Source organism: Crocodylus siamensis, chromosome 2, assembly GCF_052110815.1.
Source record: "Crocodylus siamensis isolate JL-2025a chromosome 2, ASM5211081v1, whole genome shotgun sequence".
Classification (NCBI taxonomy): domain Eukaryota; kingdom Metazoa; phylum Chordata; order Crocodylia; family Crocodylidae; genus Crocodylus; species Crocodylus siamensis.
The window spans coordinates 266,538,558-266,556,894 of NC_143396.1; the positions used below are offsets into that span (position 1 = coordinate 266,538,558).

Here is an 18,337-nt window from a genome sequence, read left to right on the forward strand (position 1 = left end):
GCAGACCAGCAGGTGGGACCCAGCATGGCAGGGCAGAGCGGGGCCAAACAGGGAAGCTCCTTGCTGCTGCAAAGCCTGTGCCACCCTGGCGAGGTGCTCCCTGCCTGCCTGAGAGCAGTGAAGGGCACAACTCTGCCACCACCCCCACTGCTGCTGGGTGGGCAGGGGGAACCTCACCAGGGTAGTGCAGGGCTCACAGCAGCAACACTGGGTCCCACCTGCTGGGCCGTGGAGACCTTGGGGGAGGGCAGCAAGGCAGGGAGCCCAAGCCCACAGCAGGAAGTCTGCATCCACCCCTGGCCTCACCTCCGCCCCGCGTACAGATCGGAGGGGCACGTGTCCTCCTGTCCCCTGTGGGAGTGTGTGCAGTGGTGGGGTGCCAGCCCCCTTTGTCCCCCCGATGAGCCACCTGTGGCCCTGTTCTGCTCCCTGCCAGGGCCTGTAGCTGCGCATTCCAGCCCAAGCCCCACACACCACTTGGCTGGGCAACAGCCCCAGCCCCAGCCCTGCTCAACTCCCCCCCGCCCTCACTATGGGGGCCTCAATCCCCACTTCTCCCCCACTAGATTTACCTGTGGGAGCTGCTCTCCAGGCTGCCTGGTGGCCATGTGTAGGCATGAGCATGCATCTCTGCCTGATCCCCTGCCTTCCACTGCCCCCCAGCCCCTTGCAGGCTGGAACTCTGACAGCCTGCAGAGCGCTCTTTACAAAAGTGGAAAATCCATGTGTTTCTTCATTAACATGAGAAAGCCATGTTTTTCTCAGTTAAAAGGAAAAAGCCACAGTTTCCCCCCCATTTTTCATTGTTTCCCAGTCCCTGGTCATTGTTAAAAAGCATCAGAAGCATATCCTTTTGCTTTCTTTAACTGTATAAAATGCTTAAAATTAAAATCAGAGTTTGATTACTGTGGTATTAAAGCAAGTGTGAGTCTGCAGGCACAGTGAGAACTCAGGGAAAAAACTAGTGTGGTTAGGTTACTTCACAGTGCTGTACCACATGTCAGAGGAATGTTTCTTAATGATATAACACATGGAATTTCTGACAGACAGCTTAAAAATACAAGATCAGATCCTTTGCTCCACTACTGCCTAAGAGGGACTAAAAAAGTGAGAAACAGAAATTTCTCTGGGTAAGCTAATCCTCATATGAGTTAATTAACACTGGCATTACAGAAAGTAGATCTGACGAGTAACACAGCTAGTATAGGATCACTCCTGAATCCCATGCAGAGGAAACACACACTTTTACTACCTGGTATATCAGATAGTAGGTTGCCTAGGAACAAACTATGTGGTGTGGCACTGGACTTCCCTTCTACACTGTAGGGTTTCTATGTGTATTGCTGAGAGTGGTTAAAGAATACCTATTGCAGGCTGCATAGGCACATTCAGATGATTTGGAAGAATTCTCCTGGGTCTGTTTTCCTGCTAGAAAACCTACTTGGAGACCCCACAACAGAAATGTGAATATTGAGCCCCTGAAGAGGAGAGAGTTTTCCATGCTGACACTGTACAGCCAGGGGGCTCCTGTCCACACATCTCACCATGCTCTGCAGCTTCCCTCACTCTGTCTGGGGACAGATGGCAGCAGTGCACAGGGCAACCCTGATTGGCTGACCTAGACTGCTCAAGATCAGCCTGTCAGGGAACTGAAGCATAATGTGGGTATTGTGAAGGGTGTGCATTCTTCTCCCTGTATGGATGTAACAGTAGGGTCCAGCCTAAGGAAAAGATTGTCTTCTGGGATGGGTGAGGGAAAGGATGGGAGCAAAGCACCCTGGGATGCTGGAGGACTGTGCTGTAGCTTCTCTCAAAAAGGAACTTGTTTAGGCTTTTTCTTTCCCAGGAGAAACTCTCCTGGGATAGCTTTAACCTTGGTTGTTCCTGGATTATTTTCCTTTTGGAACCACCATTTTTGGTCTGAGAGAAAAATCCTGAACATCTGTACATTTATGTTTTCTACTGGGAAAGCAGCAATTCTCCAGGTAGAAGCTGAATGGCATATGGCCCTTCTGTGTGTGGGTATAAATTATTTGTGTCTGCATTGTTTTATTTTACATCCTCCTTCCAGTTGTTCTTCACCTACCTCTACCAGCTGGGGATAGTCTTGGTGACACTGTTCTGTTGATATACCTTCTTGTAATCAATCACTGAGGCTGTGTGTAGAAGAAATGAGAGAGGTGTGTGCACAACACTTTAAAGTGGGCTAAATGCTTTTGCACCACTTTAATGGTGTCGGTGTTTGCACGTCTTGGCAGCATATTGCACATTTATTCCAGCCGTTGTAGGAAATTCGGCGGTGTAATGCACCTTAAATGACTTGGGGCACAGCAAACCAAAAATCCTTTGAGGAGCTTTAGTTTGCTGCCCCTACTGCCGTGGAGTGAAGCATCAGGCTCTGCGCAGCTCCATGGCTCTGCAGGAAGCCCTGCAAGCAGCCTAGCAGCAGCCCGGGAAAGCAGGCTCTGCTGAAGAAAAACAGTGAGCTGATTTTTTTTCCCCCTCCCTGCAGCCTACCTGCCTGAGCTGCATGGGGGCCCAGTGCTTCCCTCTGTATCTGCAGTGCCCCTCAGGACTGCCTGAGCTGCATGCCTGTGGGTGGGTGCCGCCTTGGGGGGGCTGTCACTGTTGTAGAGGGAAGCACAAGCCCCTCCCCCTCGCAGCCCAGGGACTGCTCCACCTGTTGGCAGCTCACCCTCCCCTCTCTGCCAGAGAGGCGGTAAGTCAGCGGGATGTGTGCATGACACGGGAGTTGAATCAGCCCTAAATTGAAGTGGTGTTTTTTAAAACCCACTGCTTCAATTTAGGGCCCCCGTTTCATTTACACATGCCCTGACACTCCTGTTAGAGTGTTTTGTCCTATTGCATAATGTCACATCAGTGTAGCTTAGGCTGCTTTACCATCTGTACCCATTTTGTGGCTAAAGTTATACTAAGTTCCTCCCAGGTATAACTAAGTCCATGGAGTTATACCAGGCACAGATTTGATGTGAGCTTTCTAACATATGCTAGTACATACAAGAATGCAGAAGATGACCCACTACATTTTACAGAAACAGCTATGATAGGAAAAAGTAAAGCTGTAGGGTCTGAGTTTTCTCCCATATACACCAGCACAATACTCAGGAGTTTCAGACTGATCTGTGTGTCTGTCCTCTGTTTCTTCAGGTGAGTGTTGCCTCTGACCCCGGACGCAGGGTTCAGCATAGCATGTTGAGTCCTTTCCCAAGTCCTTTCCAGAGCCCATTTCGCAGCCCTGTTCACAGTCCTTTTCGAAGTCCGTTCAAGAATTTTGGACACCCTGGAGGAAAGACCATTGACTTTGAATGTGATGATGATGAAATGAATCTGAATTGCTTCATACTGATGTTTGATCTCATCCTGAAGCAGGTACCGACAGAGAGAAAATGTTCTTGGTAAACTGATGCAAAAATGAAATTTATGGCTGCCTATACATGTGCTTGGAGGTGGGTGTTGGGGGTGGGGGAGGCACATTTTAATTAGAGTGGTTCTCAGGCAGCCGCTCTAATTAAACCCCCTTACTTTCATATGTATTAAACTCCTGCACATTTCAAAATGGCCACGGGACATGTTAAACCTCATTCAATGAGGTTTAGTTAAAGTGTCCCATGGTCATTGTAAAATGTGCAGGAGCTTAATACATTTGATGCTGCAGTGATGCTGCAGCATTCTAATTAGGACATGGAGGAGATTTGATTAATTAATTAAATGCTTAAACACATATATGCTAATATTTAGGAATAATTGGAAAGAACCCACTTATTACCATGTTTGGATAAACCCCAAAATCAAAAGTTAATAAATGTGCCTGTGAAATCTGTTTAGGGCTGTCTGCATGTGAAGTTGCACCAGTTAAACTAAAAATGTAATTTTAAATTGGATTAGATAAACTGGTACAAAAGATGGTATGAACATTGTTTCAGGTGAAAACCAAGGTGCATTTGTCAGTATTTTAGGGGTGTTGGTTGTACCTATGTTGGTTTCAGGAAGTAGGCAGACAAGAGTCTTTGGGTAAATCTGATATCTTTTATTAGACCAACTAAAATAGTTGGAAAAATTCTTCTTTGCAAGAATTCGGGTACATACACTGTTCTTCAGGCAGAGGGAGCATCTGCAGTTCTTTTGTGCTCTTCCTGGATGAGATAAAATCCAGTATGCAAGAATGCAAGTCAGTGAAAATGCAAATATGTGGTGTTGAGAGACAATGGGTGAGAGACAGGTAGGGGGGAAGGAAATGGTGACCTGGATATAGAATGTAGCTGGTAAATTTTAGAGATGTTATCTCTGGTATCAGATGATAGGCAGGTTATAATGTGCCATAAAATCCAATGTCTGTATTTAGTCTATAATTTTTTGTATCCAGTACGTGGATGAAGTGAAGTTTGTAGGCTCATCTGCAAAAGGTGTTTTGTAAATTCCCTTTGAAGATCAGAATTGAGCAATTGGAGGGAGTGGTTATCTTGTGAGAAATGTGCACCCACAGATAACTGCAACCCATACTAGAAGCAGACCCAATTCCTAAAGAGATCTTTCCAGAACCACCCATCTAGCCTTTAAACAAGCACTGAACCTCGCCAACCTCATCACCAGAAGCAAACTTTGTATCGTCCAAAAAACATCGAATGGATCCAGATCATGCTGGGACAAGAAATGTAAAACCTGCCAAAGTATCTCCTCCATTCCCATAATAAATACACCCCACATAGAATCATCACCATTCCTGGATCTCATACGTGCACCTCCAGAAATGTAATATCTCATCCAGTGCACTAAATGACCTGATGGAAAATAGATAGAAGAAACCAAACAACTGTGTACCAGAATGAATGCACACTGAAAATCTATCAAAGACAGAAATACCCAATTTCCTGTGGGTGCACGTTTCTCACTTTCTCTCCAATATCTCAGTTCTAATCCTCAAACAGACTAAATATAGACATTGGATTTATGACACATTATAACCTGCCTGCCATCTGATATCCCAGGTAACCTCTCTACAACTTACCAGCTACATTCAGTCTCCAGGTCACCATATTCTTCCCCTTCCTCTCCTCACCCATTGCCTCTGACCCTCACTGCCAAACATTTGCTTTGTCAGTATTGGTATTTTCCACAAAAGAATGCTGCACAGGGTTTACTTAAGGTATAATATTAACGCATCTTAGTTAAGCCAGTGAAAACCCCTGTGTGGACAGCTTAGGCTAAACTGAAATAAGTCAATCTTAAATTGCAGCAAGAGTGCTTACAGAGGAGTTCGAACTGGCATAACTACATTGCTTTAGAAACTGTTTTAAGTTAAGTACATTCAACTAGCTGCCTAGAGAAGCTATGGAATCTGGAGATTTTGAGGAAGTAGCTGGATAGGCACTTATCTAGGCTGGTTTCATCCTGAGTGCATCTACATGTAAAATTAATTTAATGCAATAAACTTCAGTGCAGTTCATACTGGAGTTTATTCCTTCCAGGACTGCAGCACATTGAGCCAGGGTGGCACAGCCCCGGCTGGCAGGTGGCCTTGGGGGGTCAGCCTGCCAACCTGGGGCTGCTCCTGTCCAGCTCAACATGCTGCAGAGGGGCTGGATGGGGCAGGAGGGTGCTACAGTGCAGGGCTAACCAGCAGGCAGCCCCAGTGCCGTAACACCCTTGTGCCCCAGCCAGCCCCAGTCATCATATACATGTGCGGGGTAAATAACTCCACCATAAAATAGTACTTGTGTTGGGGAGTACTATCCTATGGTGGAGTTAATTAGTTTTCTCAGGCCTAATAGCACTGCTTGTGTAGACAATGATGCTTTACTATGGAGCTAATTAGGCAACTCCGCAGTGTCTTGTATAGATGCATCCCCTGTGTCTTTGCAGGGGGTTGGATGCCATGATCTTTGAGGTCTTTTCCCACACTTCATATATAGGCAGGGCTCTAGGAGCAGAAATAAGCTAAACCACAACTAGCATCCCATCAGCCAAAACAAATATCCACACACAGATTTGCACTAATTTAGCTAAATACTGTGTTTAACTTAGGCTAGAAAATGTGTGTTAATTACACTCTTCTCTAGGCAAAAGGTGTGTTTAATTGAGTTAACTAAGCCAAGCTAACTAACTAATGGTAAGTGGTAAATCCCCAAGAAAACAGTGCAATTTGTAGGGTTCACATGAGTTAGCAGATAGAGTGAAAGACTAAGGAGGAGCATAGCTGCTAACCCCTGCTAAAACTGCAAATTGCCTAGACTTCAGAACTTTTCTGATCAGTAAATTTTGCTTCATGTTAATTACCATATAGTAGCCCACTGAACTGAAAATCACCTCTTTTCTTTTTTTTCCCCAGTGCTAGGGAATTCAGCAGTATTTAAATAGGCTTTTAGAAGGTGTGAAATTCTGAGCTTTGATCTTTGAATATAGAAATTGCCAAGTAAAGACTAGATGAAGCTATAAAGATAAAATCCGGGAACTGACTTGCTTAGTGTATTTTGTTTGGAGTTATATTTTCTTTCATTTAAGTAATTTTTAATTGCCCTTCTTTCAGTTTTAGGATAGCTCCTCAATCAGGTTGATAGGCTGAAAATGCCATGTCCCAGTTTAAGAGGATGCTGTTCTCCCACATACAGATATTGACCCATATTATCCAAAGTAGCCTCTACTCAGTGCCTCCATTTTTGAGTGCCCACAATGAGGCCTCTATTTTCAGAAGTGTTGCGAACCTGCAGCTCCTTCTGATTCTGTTTAGATTTGTAGGTGGTCAGTAGCTCTGACAGTCAGGCCTCAGTTGCCTTGAATATACAGATGGTGTTTCTTGCAGATTGATAGAGACCCCAAGTCAGTGAAAGCCAGCCCTTTTGTCAGGGATGCCACAAGTTAAGTACTGAGTGACAATCCGATTCCCTTCCCCTGCCTAGTCGGCTGTTCTGCTTTCTTGTTACCCTGTGCTTCCTGCTCAGTCTGTTACGCTGCCTTCTGCTTTCTGTCCCGTCTTCTGCTGTTTTTCCCTCACACAGAGAATGCCTGTGCTACTTGTGGCATGCATGCCACATGCTGGACACCCCTGCCCTATGTAGCTTAGAGTTTATTTCTCCCCCCGTACAACAGTTGCTCATAGCCAGTGATTTAGGGGATATGGCAGGAGCGTGTCAGGGGATATTATTTAACATACTGCTGTGCTCTGACAATAATTGCCCCAAAGCAATTGTTACCAATTGGCATAAATTTGAGGGGCTCTGCTGAGAGCTAAAGTGGCCCTGCTGGCCTCTGGAATTGGAGAAACCATCATTTTTATGCAAACCCTACTCCTCAAGTCCTGGAGTAACTGCACTTCTGTGGAGGACCAGAGCTATGTCTGAGATTGTCAAAGCTACCAAAGCAAGCCACCTGCCCATCCTCTATTAAGATTAATGGGAATTGGGAAAGCTGAGCTTTTACACAACTTTGAAAATTCCAGTGTAGGTGTTGAGTTGGGCACCCAAAATTAGTGGTTGCTTTTGAAAACATGAGTTCCAGTATGTCTCACACTCTTCTCTGTGTGGCTGATTAAATGTTGGCAGTAATGTAAGAATAAGCAGACTAGAGAACTGACTGTTAATCAGACAGTTAATTGTTACCTTTTCCCTCTTTACTTTTTTTCAGATGGAACTCCAAGATGATGGTATCACCTTGGGTTTAGAGAACAGCCTCTCCAAAGACATAATTTCCATCATAAGCAATGTGTTTCAGGCACCGTGGGGTGGCTCGCACACGTGTCAGAAAGATGAAAAAGCAGTTGAATGTAATCTGTGCCAGTCTAGCATTCTTTGTTATCAGCTAGCCTGTGAGCTGCTAGAGCGGCTAGCTCCAAAGGAAGAAATCAGGCTAGTGGTAAGTCATAAAAGAAATGGGTTTTATAATTAAATGGAAGACTTTAATAGTTCTTCAAAAGTCCTATGATTAATTACACAAATTGCCCTCTACACAAGACAGCAAGGCTGCTTTGAGCTTGAACATAGATCAGAATGATCAGTCTAGAATTAAATTTCCATTGATTTGTTAGATCTTGTAAATTGGAATGGAGTCTTTTAAAGAATACCCTGGTAGAGGTAATACCAATTTGATAGGTGGCATTTTTCCTTTTGTTTTCCATGTGTCTTAGTTTGGTTCTGGGAAGGCGCTGTGGGTGGAGGTGTTATCTGTCATACTAAATGTAAAATGATAATACTTTGAGCTTTGCATCTCTGGGCTGTTCATATAACAAATTGAAATCAAGGGCCAAAATGTTCAAGTGATTAGGTACTTTGGGTGTTTCAGTTCTTAAGTGCAAACTTGACATACCTGAAAGAAATTGGTAGAAAACACTGAGTGCCTTTCCTACTCCTGTTCTGAAATTCAGGCCTGTGGCATTGTTGTCACTTTGAAAAGGCTGACCAGAATCCCAGACCACTTATGGTCAGTAAGGATCCCTTGTTACTTTTCATGAGAGCTGGAATGTCACCTGTGGTATCCTGAACATATTTGATATTGAATTACTCTATTCTGCATGTGCTCATTCCTTTTGACATTTTTTTTTCTTTACCTTTTATCCTAAACTCTTATTTGCAGTAGTTCTGCAGTGTGTTAAGTACTTGGAGCATTTTAGTGGTGGGCAAATCAATGTCCATTCAAGCATTCAAGGGATTCAAAGAGCTATATAAACATAATATAAGTTTTCACAGGTTGTTTTTACTAACTCTACTCATTTTACTAACTCTACCCTTCCTATTCAGATTTTGGCCACAGGCAGCAAATTACAGGATTAAGAGTTAGCATATAAAGCCTTTGTTCAGCAAAGCACTTCCATGGGTCTTAGGTGCATTTTCAAATTCAGCATATGTTTATGTGCTTTGATGAACTGGGGCCATTGTCATGAAGCAAATGAAAAAATAAAAACTCATTGGTATTGCATGTACACTGTTGAAGCTGTGTTGTCAAAGGAGCTCAACCCAGTGTCTGGTAACACATGAATATAATTCTGACTATGAAAGTCATTGGAATGTACAATTTTGGAAATGCTTAATTTCCTCACACAAAAGCTCCTGCTTGAGTTAGGCTGCATGCATGCATTCAGGATTTAACTTATATAGCAGGGTTTCCTTTAATGCTTTCAAGCCTGAATATCAAGAAATGAATTCAACTTCTTATGTTCTTAAAGGAGCCCACAGACAGCCTTGAGGATAGCCTTCTGTATACTAGACCTGAGTTTATTATAGGAACAGAAGGGGAAGAGGAAGATAAATTGGCAGCAAAACATGGAGAAAACCCAGGAAATCATACAGAGACAACAGAAAATGCTGGTGGGTTAAAGAGACATTTTGAACTGTTTGTTAAGTGGAGCCTTCCTATGCTTTTATTCAGATAAAAATAAAGCATTTTAAAGTAATCTTTTAAGCTCAGCCACTCAGAATTGATTGCTGGTCATACATTTAATGCTTTCCCAGATTACTGGGGAAGCTGTATGTATGGAATATGCATTTGTGGCAAACTTGACTGATCAGGTAAAATAATTAAACAAACCAGTCCTTTGATAATATAGACTAAAGGGCTTAGGGACAAATTAATTTGTGATGTATTTCTATTAAGTGCAATTGGAGTTGCAGGTGAGATGAATTTGCTCTTGGCAATAATCATACCTTCTTTGCTGTATTTTCTAGCTTCATTCTTAACTGGTAAATTCTATGTGATTAATCACACTGTATGTCATTTTATTTTAACAGCAATAAAAAATGACACTGAGAGAAAATTTTGTTACCAGCAGCTTCCAGTTACCTTGAAGCTCATATACACCATATTGCAGGTACAATTGCTTATTTAATTTGACATATTTAATTAAGATTTTTGCTGACTTGAAAGTAGCATTAATCACATGTTTGTTTGCACAGGAAATGGCTAGATTTGAAGAACCAGACATTCTTTTCAACATGCTGAACTGTCTGAAGATTCTCTGTCTACATGGAGAGTGTTTATATATTGCGAGAAAGGATCATCCACAATTCCTAGCTTACATTCAAGATCACATGCTGATTGCAAGGTATGCACTGAACATAGGAATTTCTGAATACTTTATAAAGCCATTCCTATTTATATTAAAGCAACCCCCTAGAAGCCCCAATCAAGTTCTGAAGTCTGTTGAGCGAGGCTCTATACAAACACATAATGAGAGACAATTGCTACCCCAAAGAGCTTAAGGAGTTTAAAAAGACAAGACAAAAAGGGGCAGGAAAGAAACAGATGTGGAACAAGAGAAAATGACTTACCTAGGACTGTTCATCATGCTGAAACTTGAATCGGAGTTTCTTGACAGCCAGCCTGGTGCTCTGTTTACAGAGTAGCTCAGTATCGAATGTTCTCCAAAGATTTTTTTACACAAAAATTTTCAATATTTTGACTGTTTCACCAGACGCAGGATGAAAACAAATGTTATATTATCAGAATTTCTTAAAGACAGAAGTTTTGATTTTTGATCAACGCTGTAGGTGACAGCTGTAGGTGTTTTTGCGAACAGTGCTATTGCAGTTGGTAGTTTAGGAGGGATGCAGCCATGATGGTCCAGGAATTATGGTCTGAAGAAGAATGCCCTGCATTCAAAAGACTGTCTGGGGCAATGGCCTCAAATTGTAGGAGAGGAAATTTAGGTTGGAGATTAGAAAGAACTTTTTGACGTTGAGGGTGGTCAGGTCAAGCACTGGAACAGTCTTCTTAGAGAAGTTGTAGAATCTTCATCTCTAGAAATTTTCACTTGGCTGGGGCGGGGGGGGGGGGGGGGGGGGGTTGGACTACATAACCTTATGAGATCCCTTCCAGTCATATTTACTTTCTTTCCTATCCCAACCATGAAGCTGATCCAATGAAAAATATCAGCCACACCACATGGAAGTTGGCTACTCTATGGACCATGCTCCCTGATCACACTATATTTCTAAAGAGGCACCATCCCAGTTCAGCCAGAGGGGAGAGCAAGGTGCATTATGGGGTCTTAAGGCTGGATGGGATGTCTAGGCTCTGAGGCAGAATGAGGACTTGGAGTATGGGGAACTATAATTCCCTTCAGGCACCACAGCTACTCAGGTGAACACAGATGGTGTTGAACTGATCCAAAAACAACAAAACAAAACAAAGCGTGAAGAATGCATTGCATGAAGTTAACCCCCTCCCCCCCCATTTTTGCATTTGGAACTTCCCAAGTGGAAATGAAATGTTCCATTGTGAAAACTGAAAACAATTGTTAAAATCAAAATTTACACACTGACATTTTAGATTTTGCAGAAACCTCATCTTCTGTCAGAAATGCCCCCTTTTTTGTGTATAACACCCTCTAACTTGGCCAAGAAATGGGTTGTTGGACTCGTGTAAAACCAAGCAGAGTAACCAGCTATAAGCAGGTCCAAAAACTATTCAACACAGGTTACCAGAACAGGTGTGATAAGTCATAGCACTTTCTATTTTCTTCACCCCAGTTGTTTTGCGGTAAGTTGGATGCAAGTTTTTCGTAACAGATAATAATAATAATAATGCCTCAGAAATTCTAATGAATATTTAATAGATTGTTTCCACAAAGTAAATGACTGATGGATGCAAATGCAGGAGTGTATTGTATACAGCACTTCCACAGGAGAGCTGGCTGAAAAAGTAATAGGGCTGTTTTAAATTTGTTTTTTTTTATTTCCATGTGAATGGAACCAAAATACAATTTAAAAACAATTCCCACTTGGCACTGACACATGCTGCTATCCAAATGAAATACACTCTTTTGCATCTGGGCTGCTGCACAGAGTAGCTGTCTGGTATCTTGGGTCTGTGGCTCCCAGAGCTTTCAGAGTCCCTGCTCCACAGCACAGAGACTGGAAGCCATAGCATGGCTGGCTGCTTTGAAGCCACAGACCCTGGAATCCTAGGGACCCCAGCCCTGGGGCAGTCTGCAGGCCCTGAAAGCACTAGGAATTTGGCTTTGCTGCAGTCTCCACATGGGTCTGTACCAGAGGAAGACCTAATGACATCTTGCAGTTCTCAGGAGCCACTCTAATTAAAATGCCTGCTGCATCTCATGTATTCAGGGTCTCATACTTTAAAGTGGCAGCAGGGGTGCTCTAACTAAAGCTTGGTGGCAAACTTAATTAAAGCGTCCCCGCTGCCATTTTGAAATGTGTGGATGCTGAATGATGCTGAGGCTGCTGGAGCATTCTAATTAGAACCCTCCAACTGACTCAATTAATTAGAACACGTCCGAGCAGGCATTGGGCACGTGCCTACAAGGGTGCGGCCCTTGGTGCTGGGCAGTTGCATAGTGAGTGATCTGTGGAATCACAGACCCTGGAAGCCTGAGGTCCTGGCCCTAGAGCCGTCTATGTTGCAGATGTGCCCAGGGGCTAAGGATTGTGGAGGTGCAAGGTTGTTGGCCTAGATCTTTTAGATTTGGTGAACATTTGATTAAGCTAAAATGCTTTGGAGAAATGTTTCAAGCTAACATTTCATGAAGCTGGTCCAACTAATTTTTCTTCACTGGATAATTTCCAACCAGCTCTATTCCACATAGAACAGCTAGTTGTTATCTGTGTGAGTATATGGTGCAATTCACAAACTTATCTTTTTTTTAAAGAAGGAAAGTCCCAGCAGCGACATGAGGTCATTTAGTGTTAAGGTAGGATTAGGGAGGAAAAGGACAGATTTTGTAAGCAGATTTACTGTCATTGGTCTTTCCAGTTTATGGAGAGTGGTGAAGTCTGAATTCTCTCAGCTTTCCTCATTGGCAGTTCCACTTCTTCTCCATGCTCTATCTCTTCCTCATGGAGCTGACATTTTCTGGACAATCATAAACAGCAATTTCAACAGCAAAGACTGGAAGATGAGGTTTGAAGCAGGTAAGACTAAGAGATGTGTGATATTTGTTTGCTTCTTGCTATGGTAGGAAACTGGGTTGTTTTCTTCAGTGGTTGCTCTGGTGAGTGTTTAAAAAAAATCACATGGTACTTTGATAGAGAAGAGTATAATTCATCCACCTGTGGACAATACAGCATTGTCCTCTACACTCATCTATACTGGATTTCCTAACACTTAGTTGAACCAAATTTAAATATGTCCATGGCAGAGCACTGACCACTTGAGAGTCTCTTCTATCTTAGGAAGTTTTTCTTAATTCTCAGGCAAAATATCCCCTATCTTAATTGTATCCCATAGCTACTGTTCACAGCCCATTCCCTTGCAAAGTTGTTTGACATAATTCTACATTATCAGTATATAGTAATGGCCTATGAAACTGTCTAGTTATTTCCAGCTAAAATTTTACCCTATATACCCCAGATAGCCCATAACCTGATGTTTATTATGACAGTCAACAGATTTAAAATTTAGAGAGAGTGACTTCACATCTACTGTTTAGGCAACAAAGGGGTTCAAACAGAATAGAGGAATGAAAAAAGAAGAGCTCTTACAGTCAATAGGTGTTATTCTCTTTTCATTTTAGCAGCTGTACCCTAGTGTATATCTGCTGACTTCTGTGGAATTGTTTTGAGGAGAATCAAGCCCATGCATTTTGGTTTGGAATTGTTGTCCCACATCCTTACTGCAGCTAAGGAGTGCACATCATGGCTTGGGAAAAAGGGGCTGCAAAGGTGACTTAGATACTGTTTGCACCAGCACAGTCAATCCAAAGGCTGCTCTAAATTTTGCTGTTTGCCACTGGCCCTAAAAGACCTTTTTAGATTCTAGGGATTTCCCGGGCAGAGAGAACTGGGTGAAATAGTTTGTGTTTTATAGCCTTAAGACTAAGTGAGATAATAGTCTGTTCTGGCCTTGGAACCTATGACCCTATGAACTGAGATTACTCAGGTCATGGCTTCTTTCTTCCAGTCATGCCTCCTAGCCTAGCTTCTAGCATGTTAGGAGATGCTGTGACACCAAAGGATCCTCCTATGTTGGGGTGTTTTTCAGGTAGCTGGGTGTACCAATGCTTCAACTACTTTGTACTGGGAGGGTGGAAGTGTGTTGGATAATCTGGGAAACTGTAAATTACTGGGTATAAAATAAAAATGTATGATGGTACTTGTTACCAGTGGTGAAATTGGAAACTAAGCTGAAGTTCCAGGTCTTCATTGTTGCTTTCTATGAGATGTCACCTGCATGTTTTGCTCGAGATGCAGGGAAAGAGGCCACTGCCAGAATTAATTTGAATATTTTCTCTCTTGGGGCTTGGCCATGGCAGTGGAGAAGGTGGCCGTGTTGTGCAGGTTTCTGGATATTCACTCAGTGACAAAAAATCATTTACTTAAATATTCCTTGGCCCATGCATTCTGCTGTTTTCTGACTGCTGTGGAAGATGTCAACCCAGCAGTAGCAACAAGAGCTGGGCTATTGCTTGATACTATAAAGAGACCAGCTTTACAGGTAGGTTCACTTTATTAATAAAAACACATACACTAAATATAGAGATGGGCATAAGGCACAAAGACTGGATTTTGGACCCAAAGATGAATGGTGTTCCTGTTAGTAAGTGGGGAAGGCCTATCACTATTGCATCAAAAGGCAAACCTTTTTAAAGCTGTTAGTAAGTAGGAGATGCACAGGCAAAAATGCCTGTTACATATTCTAGATGTATTCCTCTGACTCCAGACACTAAAGCCTGCAATAGGCTGAATAGCATCCAAACAGTTCTGACAGCATACTGATTACCATATTTACTCATATACCACACTCAAAAATTAGCCTTCTAAAATTGGGTTGCATTTCTTAAACAGGGAATCTGATTTTCTGTCCAGAATACAAGGATAAGGATGATGCTTTACCTTCTCTTCCTCTAGCAGCTGCATGGAGGGAGGGATGGAGTTGAACAGGGCAGATTTGGGAGGGTAGATTAATACAATTGCACCCTATTTTGGTACCTACTCAAATCAAAATTTATAATCAACTGCCTGGCAGCAGCAGCAGCATTTCTCTTCAGGCAGTGCTGAGGAAATCAATTGACTTCATGGCTCATTATAATATACCTGATTCCTGCAGATCATACTTCACTACACAAGGTGTTAATGACCCTCTCTCTTTTTCAAAGGTCTTGATGTTCCACTAATCAAGCTATCCTTTCTTTGGTAACTTTTCTGCCTGCTAGCTATTCCTAGTCTCAATTCCCCTATTTCTCAGCCCTGAAGACTATTTTTAGCTCTTTTAAAAATCCTAGATCTGCTTATGGAGTCCAGTCTTCAGCAGCAACTACAGATTCACTTGTTGGCTGAGCATCTAAGAACTACTGACAGTTCAGCTATGAAAAGGTTACAACTGTAGTTGTAACAGGAAAGGGAGGCTGAATGAGCTGAAGGTTAGGCTGTGTCCATTCTGTATGCAGCAATAACCTTTTTTTCCCTCCAATCTGCTTTCCCAAAGTACTTGTCTTATTTGTTGGTATATGGTATGCAGGAAAATATGGTAGTTTTATATGGGTGAAATTTTTGCTCGCATAGGGTAAATTATTCACAGGTAATTTGATAGTAAAAAACCATATATGAACAAACTAGATCTGGCTTTGACTTTGAAAAATTTATGTAAGTGCTTAAACTTCAGTCCCTACTAATTGGACTGCCCACATGATCAAAATGAAACACATATATAATCAATGAAGGATCAGGTCTTATGTTATGTATGCAAAATGGAAATCGTCATTGTATAATTACTGGTAGAGACAACTGAAAGTATAGTTAAGTAATAATTTCAATACTGTTGTCCATAAAATGCAGTTAAAATGTTCAGGAATTGTGACCTCTTTATGTATTCATCCTATGTATAAGTACAGGAAACACTCTAGAGTTATGTAGGAAAAATGCAGTGCATCTAGGAATAGTGCCAAACCCTTCATTGCTATGAATTACTTGTCACAGGGAAGGTCATTCTGGGTGCTAGCAATGCAGATGTTTCCACAATGTGCTCATTATATAGATACCTATACCTCTGTCTGTCTATGTACCTAGGATACACTTTCAAAGCACATCTTAGGAAGTGTACAGTGAAATGAGTGGGAGTTGCATAGCTACAATGCTTTGTCAAACTTTGAAAATGCATCCTCTCGTGTTCTGAAACAGTGGTGATATGCACTGAAAGTTAAGTAACCCTCCAAAGCCAGACTTTTCTTTGCAATATGGTCAGAGGTTCTTCTTGGCAAGGAAAACATACTTGTCTCCCATAAGCTGCATTTCCATGGGTTTTTTTTCCATTGTCATCTTTCTAGACCCAAATGCTGGCACCAAAAGCAAGAGTCTTGGGCTAATACAACAAAACTACATATAATCCGACTTGATAACTTTGATATTTTTAGCAATGTTATCTATCTTCCCTATTTAGGGTCAGGCCCTACCTTACTTTTTATACTTAAACCTCCCAGTGAAATCAATGGGAATGTTAGGTGGACAAGAAGAGCAAGATCAGAACTATAGTTTTGACTTAAATCACTATTAAGCAATTTAAAATAGATTTTTCAATTATGATTTCAATTAGAAATCATAGAAAACATAGAGAAGTAGGACTGGAAGGAACCTCCGGTCCTCTCATCTAGTTCAGGCCCCTTTCCGAGGCATGATTATCCCTATCCAAACTAACTTATACAATTTATAGTTTAAATTCTTTGTAAGACTATCATCTGACACAACACAAGACATAACATCCTGACCTGCCACAAGAAAGGCAGGAGAACCATGACAGCCAATGTCCTGCTTCTATAAAAGGTTAGTATGCTTAAAAGACATCAGCTAGTAGAATAACATATTGAAATTCATAAGTTCATAGATGTGACACTGTTGAATAGAGTCCTAGAAAAATAGGACTGGAAGGAACCACAGGAGGTCAAGAGACCATCCAGGTTAAAAGCATCTCCATTTTTAAGAGCTGATTAGACAAAAGTTTGTTTAACCTACTTTTAAAAACTTTCATTCTAGAGATCCCCATCCTCTCTAGGTAATTTATTCCAATGCTATTGCAACCTCATAGTTAGAAATTCTTCTTAATATCCCACTTAAATTTCCCTTGTACCATGTAAGGCTTTTACTTTTTGGCAAAGTCCCTCTGGATATAAAGAGGAGTCTACTGCCACCCTCTTTATAACTACATTTTTGTATTTGAAGACTATGATTGAATCTCCCCTCATTCTTCCCTTGTCCAGGTGGAAGAATAACAGTTCTTAGAACTTTTTTTCATAAGTCATATTTCCTAGATTTCTGATAATTTTTGTTATTTACTTCTGGACTCTACAATTTGTCTACATCTTCCTTGAAGCACAGGGCCAAGAACTGAAACTGTGCTCTAGGTTAGGCCACACCAGTGTTGAACAGAGTGGAAGAATTACTTCCCCTGACTTGTGTATGGCATATGTATTATTCTATTGCCTTATTTTTTGTGTCCGTAGTATGCTGTTGGCTCACATTCACCTTGCAATCCACTGTAATCCACAGGCCTCTTTCTGCAGTACTGCTGACTATTAATTTGTTCCCCAGTTTGTATTTCTTCATTGGATTTGTTCTGTACTAAGTCCTTTGCAGTTTTCTTATTAGATTTAATCCAATTTATGACTATTTCTCCAATATTATCAAGGTCATTTTGAATCCATATTCTATCCTCCAAAATGTCTGCTATTCCAGCCAGTTTGGTGCTATCTTCAGATTTACTGTATGTCTGTTCTATTCCACCTTTAAGTCATTAGTAAAGATACTGAACAGACTCAGGACAGAGCCCAGATGGAGTGGATCCTACTTGATACATTTTCTGAGTTAGACATGAAGCCACTGATGAGTACTTTCTGATAAATGATTCAACTAGTTATGCATTCACCTTACAGTAGTTTCATCCAGACTACACTTCCTTATATTACTTATGAGGACTCCGTGGAAAACAATATCAAAAGCCATACTAAAACTAAAATATATCTTGCATACATCATTGCTTTCTCCCCATCCATAAAGCCCATAAACTTGTTACAGAATGAAACCAGGTTGGTTAACCATGACTTGCTCTCAACAAATCTGTGTAAACTATTCCTGCTCACCTTGTTATCCTCTAGGTGCCTAGAATTGATTCCTTGATGATAGGCTCCAGAATCTTTCTGGGTGCTGATATCAAGTATCAATAGGAAGCTACATACATTTGTAATGTATCTCATGCACTGTAACTCCTTGCATTCCTGTTACCAGGCAGAATCTCTTCTAATAGCACTCTTTTGTTTTATTTAATACACATATAAGATATGCATTATTTAAATGCACCTACACCAAAACTACTTTTATAGCAATGGTGGAAATAATGGCTAAATTTTCCACAACCCCAATTACATTTCACAATTCCTTGGAAGTAA

The 18,337-nt window shown here is 41.6% G+C and overlaps 1 protein-coding gene across 4 annotated transcripts in view; it reads left to right on the plus strand.

Annotated features, from left to right (window-relative positions):
- Positions 1-18,337, plus strand: part of UNC79 (unc-79 subunit of NALCN channel complex) — a 189,973-nt gene that overhangs the window by 54,831 nt on the left and 116,805 nt on the right. For all 4 annotated transcript variants that reach the window (XM_090034994.1, XM_090034993.1, XM_090034995.1 and 1 more), the window contains 7 exons: positions 3,169-3,390; positions 7,639-7,866; positions 9,173-9,314; positions 9,735-9,814; positions 9,900-10,048; positions 12,718-12,875; positions 14,216-14,397. In XM_090034994.1, coding sequence (XP_089891120.1) covers positions 3,169-3,390; positions 7,639-7,866; positions 9,173-9,314; positions 9,735-9,814; positions 9,900-10,048; positions 12,718-12,875; positions 14,216-14,397 — 1,161 coding nt within the window. The remainder of the gene's footprint in view (positions 1-3,168; positions 3,391-7,638; positions 7,867-9,172; positions 9,315-9,734; positions 9,815-9,899; positions 10,049-12,717; positions 12,876-14,215; positions 14,398-18,337) is intronic.